The following is a 9,194-nucleotide window of genomic DNA, read 5'->3' as shown; positions in this document are numbered from 1 at the left end:
TAAAAAACCCCAATGCATACCTCAAAAAAACCTTGTTTTAAAGTAAACTACCCATGACAATGTGACTGTATCCATATTTGCATGTATATATATATATATTACCAGTTTAAACTCAATATAATATGTTAGTATAAAAAAAAATTCAGAGTAGATAATGTTGAGAGTTAGGTTTGTTCCTTCTTTCTCTAAAGAATTTTTCCCCATAAGTTACCAGAGAGACCAAATGTTAAATACTTAAAATACTTAGCCGAAACAAAAAAACAAACAAAGTAAAAAAAATAAAAAACGCAAGTAAAAAACAAAGCTTAAAGCAGCTAGAGGCTGTCCTTCCCCCCCCCCCCCCCCCCCCCCCGACGTTCAAAAAGAAAAAGAAAAAAAAGGCTAAACTGTTGCTAACTGAAAAAGTTTCAGTGTAGCCAAAAAAATCCAGTCCTCAAAAATCTACTCTGGCCAGTTCAGCCGGAATCCGGAGCCTTCTCTGCCACCCGCAGGAGTTAAGCCAGCCCTGCCCCGCCTTCGGCTTCTTCAGCGCTGCTCCTCTTGCTGCAGAGTGACCCTGCGGCCCCGCGCTGCCGGGACACCCTGCCATCCCAGCTACCAGCCCGAAACTTTCCACTCTTTCAGCTTGCTGCTCTAAAAATCCTGCAAGAACACCGAAAACAAACTGCCCTAAGTTTTGTAAAACAAAGCCCTCAAAGTTCTTAATACTGTTTTTCTTTTGTTATTAATACTGTAGTTATTTGAAGGGGGGGTTTTGTTTACTTAGTAATACATACTAATAAAAAACTGCTATTCCTATTTCCCAAATCTTTGCCTAAAAACCTCTAATTCTAAATATAAAATAATAATAAAAAAAAAAAGTTTACACTCTCCGTTCCAAAAAACCTCCAAATTTTACCTAACAAATACCTGTCTTCCCAAAACAAAACAAGTTGCCATGCTCATCCATAAGGATAAAGTGATTAATCCAGCCTTTGCCAACTCAGCTGAGTGGAAGGGGGAAGAGGAGGAGAGGATCAGCAGTGACCCAAAAAGAGAAATTAAAGAGGAATTGGTCATTTTGGATCGAGCAGCCTTTTGGAGATCTTAGCTGCCCAAGGGTTTGCCTGCACTGAGCTGGGTTTGAAGTGAAGGTCTGACTTTGGTTGAAGACAATGATCAGCTGAGAGAAGGGAGGCCGTGCCAGCTTCTGCGGCAGGCCCCGTGCCCTTCCCGCTGCGGCTGCGTCGGCAGCCCTGGGGGCTCCTTCTGCCGCCCTGAGCCCGCAGAGCAGGGCAGCGGTTGCCGATGGCTCGAGCCATCAAATCATTCAAGGTCCTGTCGGGCTCTCTTAGACACTTGGGCCGAGGGATTCCTTCCGACCTGGGCCACTTTGGGTGGAGCGGGGGCAGGGCCGGGGCAGGTGGCAGGGTGTGCGTGGGCCCTTTGTGACACGGTGCAGCAGCGTGGTCACCATGGCAGGGAAAGGCACAGGGTGTCCGAGGAGCCTTTGTGACACGCGGTGACATAGGTGCTGGCAACAACGCAGCCACGCCACAGTGCTCGGAGCACGCGACGGGAGAGGACGCGCCAGAGCGGTGCTGTGAGGAGTTCCCACACAGCCCGCTCGTTTGTGCCCGACCCGGAGCCTTTCCGAAGCGCTGCTCCTGCAGCTGACCTCGCGGCCAGGCTGCGGGACTTGGTGACTCGGAGCTTTCCCGAGGCATCTCCCAACCCTGCGGTCGGTGCCCTCGCGGCCAGACCGCAGCATTTGGTGACCTGAAGCACCGCGAGGAGTCTCCTGTCGTTGTGGCAGGAGCCCTCAAGACCAGTGTGCAGGACTTGCTGTCCTGCAGCCTTCCTGAGGCTTCTTTGTCGCAGGTGCCTTCAAGGCACAGCTGCACGACTTGTTGCCTCTGTGCTTTTTCTTTTTTCCTCAGCGACATCTGTCTGAAGGTGCCCTCGAGGACAGACGCTGACATGGCAGGCAGATTTCGAGACCTCTTCACACTTCGCTGGAGGAGAAGAAACACAAGCCCTGGAGATGCTCCAGCACAACACCCTCAAGAGCTGCAGCAGTTCCAGCCACAGCAGGATGGTGAGTGGCAGAGCCGGGCCACAGGGCTGATGGCTGCGGACAGCTTGGCCCCATCCCATCCCCATTCCCATTCCGCCCACTGACAGGATGGAAGAGGGGCCGAGGCTGCCCCTGCAGCAGCTGTGCTCCATCCCCTGGGGCATCCCGGGGCTGTCCCTGCCTGGGGAGAGCAGGGCTGGCTTCTCTGGCCTCTCCTGCAACCCCTCAGCTCTGGCTGCGCTCGCTCTTTGCCAGATACAACCATGGAGCAGACACAGGAGAAGAAACCCACCCATGGCCTCTTCTGCAGATCACTGAAGGTACGTGCAGCCATCCCCACCTGGGCTGGGCCTGCTGTCACTGCTCGGCCGAGCTCCGCGCTTGGAGCACTCCATGGAACGTGTCTCTCTTCCCTGTCCTTTGCTCTCCTGCAGATGCTCCGGAGGCTCGTGCCCGTTCGGCGTAGGACAACCAGAAGCCGTGCAACAGCTGAGCCTGACCGCAGGCTGACTGAGCTCCAGGCAGAGCCCAGTGTCAGCCCAGATTTGGCTCAGCCCTCTGATGCGGCAATCAACGATGCAGCAAATATGGACGTGGCAGTGACTGAGGCCATGGCCTTCAGAGACACCGACACGGGAGAGACTCGGGGCATGGCAAATACTGATGCCATGCCCACTCCCACTGAGAGTAATGCTCCCACTATGGAGCTTATCGAAGAGCCTGCTACTCCTCCTCAGCAGCAGGTAAGCAGCTTGGGCCCAGGGCTGTAGGCCTCCCAGGATCAGGAGCCCCCCTCAGGCCACAGCTGCTGGGCCAGCTCAGTCTTTGAGGCCAGCAGAGTGTGGCGGGAGGGGAAGCACTTCTTGGGGGAAGCTGCTCCCTTGGACAGCGCTCCAGGTCTTCCCCATGTCTCCTCCAGGTGCCAGCCTTGGTGAAGAACCTTCACCAGAAACTGGCGGCCCATGCTGTTATGGATGCCAGCCTGCGCATTAACTTTCTGAAGCTGGCTGAAGAGCAACCTGCGGACGTTGTGCTGACCCTCCTGCGCTGTGCCCCAACGTGTGACAGGTATGGGGCCCACTTGCCTTGAGAGCTCAGGGCTCAGCAGCCTTTAGGGCCCATTGCCCTGCAGAGCCTGTCCAATGGGCTCTGCCAGACAGGCGGAGCGGTCCAGGACCCTTGGGCCCCTCTGTTCCACCAGCCTGCTGCCATGCTCCCTCCCTGCCCCTCAGGGCACCAGGGCTCTGTCACCTGGGCCCCCACAGCTGCACAGGGCATGCTACTGTGACTGAGACGGCCCTGACACAGAGCTCCAATCCCACAGAGCTGCTGCAAGCATGTGGAGAGCCATAGGCTCGTTGCCTCTGACACTGGAGAAGGTGCTGCCAACACTGATCAGCGTGATGGAGGATTGGCCTGTGCACAGAACGTTCTCCTCCGACGGGGACAACGAGGACGTTTTTGCCCTGGCAGTGAGTTTCTGGAACCGGCCTCTGCTCGCTCCCCGGTCGCCTCTCCATCAGCTCTCCGTCCTCTCCCTGCCTCAGGCACTGGCTTAGGGCAGGCTCAGGGGGCTCCAGGCCCGTCGCTCCCCCTGCGTCTCCCCTCGGGCCCTGCCACACGGACATCTTAGCACTGAGCTCTGTCTCGGGCTGCTTCTTTTGCAGGCAACTCTGGGGCTGTGGGTGATTGTCCACGAGCCCAAAAGCCGCGAGGTGCTGCTCCTTTATTCAGTCCACCTGTTTGTTGCTCTCCTCTTCCACATTGTCATCACCACACAAGAGATGCCAGTGGAAGTTGCTAACTTCTGGAAAGCGTGCCAGGAGGAACAGAGCCTTCCCAGCAACCCCAACAGGTGCCAGTCCTCCTGTCTTTTCAATGTCCTTGTGGCCGGCGCCAGCGCTCGCCGTGTGACCTGGGTTTTGCTCTGCACACAGGTTTGCAGTGCAGGCCATGAAGGCTCTGTTCAGCCAAATGGGGTGTGACACAGAGCTGATCACCATAGAGAGCAAGCATGGCTGGGCATGCCTGTTCTCTGCTGACACCCAGCACTATGCCGTGGGTCTGCTGGCCAGGTGAGAACCCCTTCTCTCCCACATTTGTCCCCTGTGCCCCACACAGTCCCTGTGCTCATGGCCTCGAGGGCCTCGTCACCGAGGGGCGGCCAAGCCGACTGGAAAAGGCTGGCAGAGGAGGGTGCCCAGAAGGGGCCGCCTCCCAAAGCGCCCACATCCCCCTCCAGAGATACTGGGGAAAGACCGGACCTGTGAGTTAGACCTCCTGGGAGAAGACTGTCCCCCCCACCTCAGGCTCTTGCTGCCTTTTTCCCCCTGACAGGGAGATGTGCCGTCGCTTGGGCCACATGTGTTCCCGCATCGCCTTCTACCTACTCCAGCCACGAGGGAGGGAGGACCCACGCTGGGATCTGCCCTCCCTGGCATTCCTTGTGGAGGTGAGCCAACGCTGCCTCGCTGAGCTGCCTCCCAGCCCTCTGCCCTCTCGTAGCTGCAGCTGCCTGGGCCAGTGCCCGAGCCCTGTGCTGCTGGCTGGGCCCGGCCCTGTGTGGTTCTGGGCTCCTGCTCTTCGGGTTGCCTGTCACTGCCCTGTGCCTTTCAGGTCCTCAAGTGCCTGGAGCTGAGGGAATGCGCAGGCCGTGTCCTGGAGGAGATGTCAAGGCACCTGCGGGGCACGTGCAGGCAGAGACGTCGCCTGGCGCTCAAAGGACTTGTGTCGCTCAGCGAGGAGCCCTCGATGGTGAGAAGGGGACAGCGGCTGAAGCTGCGCTGGGGAAAGCAGCCCCTTGGGCTGGCTGGGCTTCAGGAGCTGAGGCAGCTGCTCCCAGCTCTCCTGCCTCCTGCTCCAGTGCTTCGGGACAGGCCTTTGGCCTCTGGGTCCTGCAGCAGCAGGGTGGGCTTGCAGAGCCAGGGCGGTGTTGGCGCTGCGGCTGTCGGTGGCTTCCCAGCACAGCCTTGTGTTCCATACAGGCCAGAGGTGTACGCAGCCTGCTTCCAAGCCTCCTGGAGCAGCTTGGTGATGCCGATGGAGAGGTGGTCGCCATGTCCCTCTCTGCAGTCAGGAATGTGCTCCAGAAGAAAGACACCGTCATAGGCAGGACCACTGCCCTGAAGCTAGCCAAACTGCTCCTGCCGCTCCTCGGAAACGTAAGGCTCTGTGTGCCACGGGCACTAGCCGCTGCCCAGAAACTTTGTGCCCTGGGGATTTTTAGGCTTTTGCCCGGCTGGGCTGGAGAAATTGGCGCTGAGGCCTCTTCCGCTTCCTTTCCTTCAGGACAACAGCCACGTGCAGCTGCTCTCCATTCACCTTTTCCAAAAGGTGATGGGCTCAGTAGTGGATGAGGGCAAAGAGCCGCTGAAGCCAATTGTGAGCCAGAGCCTGCTGCCACTCTTCTTGCACTGCCACGAGGTGAACGAGCGCGTGGCCAAGGTGAGGCGTTGTGTGATGCCGGTGCATCCCTGACAGGGGGCTCGGCTGCCTCCTGCCCGGGCACCTCTCCCGCTCGCAGCCTCCTGCTGGCCCCGGCGCAGGGACGCAGGGCCCGTGCCCTGGGCTGGGCTGCGCTGCCATCTCCCGTCTCTGCTGCTCTCCAGGCCTCTCGGGAAACGCTGCATTGTGCCGCCGGCTTCCTGAAGAGAAGCGACCTCGAGCACGTGCTAAAGACGGAGCAGCTGATCAACTTCGCCGGGCGTGTGGTAAGGACGGCCTCTGGAGAAGCCCCCTGACGGCGGGGCTCGGTGTGCGGGGCTGGCAGCCGTGGCCCCTGCCCAGCGCCGCACGCAGGGGCTCCGGCCTGCGCCCCACACGCCGCTCCCTTCCGTGGGGCCGCGCGGGCTCTTCTCCAGGCTCCCGTGCCCCGAGTCGGGCGCCGACGGAGCGCCGGCCCAGCGGGGCCGCGGGGCGGGGCGGCACCGCGGCTCCCCGGGCAGCGCCCGGCCCGCCGCCCCCTCCGGAGCCCGGCGCCCGCTGGCCGGGCCTCGGGGCTGTGCGGGCAGCGCAGGCCGGGGCTGGGCGCCGGGAGCGCCCGGCCGAGGGGCTGAGCCCGCGCCAACCCTTCCCTCCCTCTTGCCGTTCTCTCCAGCTGGCAGACGACAGGAGCCGAGCGGCCGAACACCTGCGCCTGGCCCTGCCCTACCTGGAGCACCCACAGGAGCCCCTGCGAGAGGCGGCCACCAAGCTCATCGGTGAGCCACGAGCCCGGGCTCCCTCCAGCCCCAGCCCCAGCCCCAGCCCCAGCCCCCGTCCCGGCAGCGGCATCCGCGCCCGGCGCCGTGGAGCCGCGCCTGCCCTCGGGGCTGCTGCCGCCCTCTGCGGCCGTGCCCTGGGGCGGCAGCAGGCGGCAAGGGCCCGGGCCGAGCCCTGCCGGGGCAGGAGGCCATGTGGCCACAGGGCTGGCAGCGCCGCTGGCAGGGCGCCGGGGCGCTGGGGCCGTGACACGCTCTGTGTTCCCAGGGATCGCCGGGCTGCACCTGAGGAGGCGGAAGGAAGAGCTCCAGGCCCTCAGCGAGGGTGAGTGAGGGCAGCGGGTTCTCAGCGGGGCTGCCGGGGGGAGCCGCAATGCCTGGGCAGGGGGCTGCAATCCCTGTCCCGGCTGCGGAGGGCCTGGCTCCCTATGCGGACAAGGGCTGGCGTGCGCAGAACACGGAGAGATTTCGGGGACGCGGGCGGGGCGATTCGTGTTCAGCACCTTGCGGCGAATCCCGTTGGCCCCTCTCTCCTCTCTTGTGGTGGCCACGGCAGGAGCTGGCTCGGATGGCCCTTGGCAGGAGGGTCTCCTTGGACTCCCGCACATCCGGGCTCTGACCGGGGCTCTGTGCCTGTCTCTTCCAGCTCTTCAGGCCCTGAGAGACGACGACAGCCCCTCCCGGATAAGCCTCTTTGTCCAGCTGATGTTCGAGGAGCGAATTGCAGACCTGCGGTCATCTGCTGGCTCAGAAGAACCGGTGGCCTTAGAAGACCTTCAGGGGCCACAGACGATGAGACCGCCTGGAGACAGAGGAGACGGAGCTCCAGGCACAGCTGATGATTGACGCAGCTGATGCCTGTGGGAAGCTCCCGTGCCTTCAACCCTCTCCCTGCCTTGCTACACCATCCGTCCCTTTTCCCTCCACCCTTCCTCCCTTTGGAGAGCTCCATGTCTTCCGCCCTCAGACCATGTCCCTCCCCTTTTTTCCCTCCCAGCTCATCCCTTTGCCTTGCCTTCCACTAATAAACAGTTTGGCCTGTTCACTTTAGCTGCGTCTCTGTGGAACTGAAGCAATGTAAATCCAGAGCCCCGGGACACACGGGCCCCTCCTGCCTCTCTCTTCTGTGCCGAGTTTTGTGCACGGACACAGAGGAACGAGGGCACATCAGGCTGGAAAGGTCCCTGTGCTGAAGGTCCAGTTCCACAGCACTGTGGAGTTCAAGGTCTTGCTGAGCACCCTGACGCTCCTGGATTTTAGAAGAGCCAACTCGAGTGTGCCCTGAACCCAGCTGTGAGGGATTCCATGGCAAGAGTCCACAGTGGGCAAAGGAGCTTGCAATGCTGGAAGTTTTCAAGAACAGCTTCCTGAAAGCACAGCAGTGCTCCATCCCTACGCAGGATCAGGGAGGCGGCAGATTTTCAGGGAGTCCCACCCAGCAGAAAATGCCTGAGAGGGGCTGTGGATGGTGTCCAGCAGCTCCTCGTGGCCCAGCAACCTTCCCCAAACACCGAGCGCTTCCAGGAAACGGGAAAGAAACACACATCCCATGGGCCTGGGAAGAGGGCCTGGCTGAATCTCTGCTCCTCACACACATCTTCAGGGAAGGAGGAAAAATAAACGGGCTCCAAACAGGATAAATGGCTCCCTGGGGGCTTGGCTGGGGGTTTATCCTACAGCCACAGCATCCCAGTCCCAATGGATGCAGGGCCTGGCTCAATCCCAGTTTGGGGCTGGAAGAAAAGCACCAACAATCAGCTTTGCTGAGGCAGCAGCCTGTGGTGGAGCTGTGAGAAAACCTTGGTGCTGTTGAAATGTTTTCCTCGTTGCTTTTGTGCGCTCTGCAAACAGATTTGGCAAGCAGGCATTGTTACCCCGGGATCCTCCTCCAGGATTTATTGGGGGTGTTTAATACCTGCCACAACCACCCTGCATTTCCCTGAGCTGGCACTAAATGCTGGCCCTGAAGTGACAATTTATGGTTGGGTCTGTTGTCTCAGGATAAACCACAAAGCCAACAGTGGTTGTAAAAGTGCCACTCCCAAAGCGTCCCACTCCCAAAGAGTCCCGTTCCCAAACTGTCCCAAAATGTCCCATTCCCTGTGTCCCAAAGTGTCCCATTCCCAGTGTCCCATTCCCACAGTATCCCAAAGAGTCCCATTCCTAAAGAGTCCCATTCCCAGTGTCCCATTCCCACAGTGTCCCATTCCCAAAGTGTCCCCACTCCCAAAATGTCCCAAAATGTCCCAAAATGTCCCATTCCCTGTGTCCCAAAGTGTCCCATTCCCAGTGTCCCATTCCCAAAGAGTCCCATTCCCATAATGTCCCATTTCCAAAGTGTCCCCACTCTCAAAATGTCCCAAAGTGTCCTATTCCCAGGGTCCCATTCCCAAGGAGTCCCATTCCCAAAGAGTCCCATTCCCAGTGTCCCACTCCCAGTGTCCCACTCCCAAAGTGTCCCATTCCCAGTGTCCCCTTCCCAGTGTCCCACTCCCAGTGTCCCATTCCCAGTGTCCCACTCCCAGGGCCTGGGGAAGCTCCTGCTGGTCGTTCCCAACACCTCCCAGCTGAGGGACAAGGAAGAAAACCCAGGGATAAAATGTCTGCAACTCCTGTTCTGATAACAGCTGGGAAGGTGCTTTAGCGCCCAGGCACTGCTGCCTCCAATCCAGGTTATCTTTGGGTTGGAATCATGGAATTTGGGATGGAAGGACCTTCAAGCCCCACCCTGCCACGGGCAGGGACACCTCCCACTGTCCCAGGGGCTCCAGCCTGGCCTTGGACACTCCCAGGAATCCAGGGGCAGCCACAGCTGCTCTGGGAATTCCAGCCCAGCCCTCCCCACCCTCCCAGGGAGGAATTCCTTCCCAAGATCCCATCTAAATCTCTCCTCCCGTAGTTTAAAGCCATTCCCCCTTGTCCTGGCACCCCAGGTCCTT

At 59.6% G+C, this 9,194-nt stretch overlaps 1 protein-coding gene across 1 annotated transcript; it reads left to right on the top strand.

The window, feature by feature from the left end:
- The first annotated feature begins 2,319 nt into the window (after positions 1-2,319).
- On the top strand, positions 2,320-7,159 carry LOC136295362 (maestro heat-like repeat-containing protein family member 6). The gene is made up of 14 exons (XM_066193859.1): positions 2,320-2,376; positions 2,491-2,799; positions 2,976-3,124; positions 3,381-3,528; positions 3,724-3,797; positions 3,994-4,131; positions 4,394-4,508; positions 4,673-4,810; positions 5,041-5,217; positions 5,345-5,500; positions 5,665-5,766; positions 6,153-6,255; positions 6,524-6,580; positions 6,902-7,159. Exons 1-14 carry the CDS (start codon positions 2,320-2,322, stop codon positions 7,099-7,101), a joined length of 1,923 nt encoding a protein of 640 aa, XP_066049956.1. The 3' UTR covers positions 7,102-7,159.
- Positions 7,160-9,194: the final 2,035 nt, after the last annotated feature.

This window comes from Chamaea fasciata, unplaced genomic scaffold (genome assembly GCF_029207755.1).
Source record: "Chamaea fasciata isolate MVZ Bird 193981 ecotype frontalis unplaced genomic scaffold, bChaFas1.0.hap1 SCAF_11, whole genome shotgun sequence".
NCBI classification, from domain to species: domain Eukaryota; kingdom Metazoa; phylum Chordata; class Aves; order Passeriformes; family Sylviidae; genus Chamaea; species Chamaea fasciata.
The sequence above is the reverse complement of the archived record's forward strand: the minus strand, read 5'-3'. Positions and strand labels throughout refer to the sequence as shown.

Excerpts from the sequence above, each read along its gene's own strand:
- LOC136295362 (XM_066193859.1), top strand. The coding sequence starts at position 2,320 with ATGGAGCAGACACAGGAGAAGAAACCCACCCATGGCCTCTTCTGCAGA. Across the intron at positions 2,800-2,975 it reads CTACTCCTCCTCAGCAGCAG|GTGCCAGCCTTGGTGAAGAA; the intron begins GTAAGCAGCTTG and ends TGTCTCCTCCAG. Across the intron at positions 4,132-4,393 it reads GCCGTGGGTCTGCTGGCCAG|GGAGATGTGCCGTCGCTTGG; the intron begins GTGAGAACCCCT and ends TCCCCCTGACAG.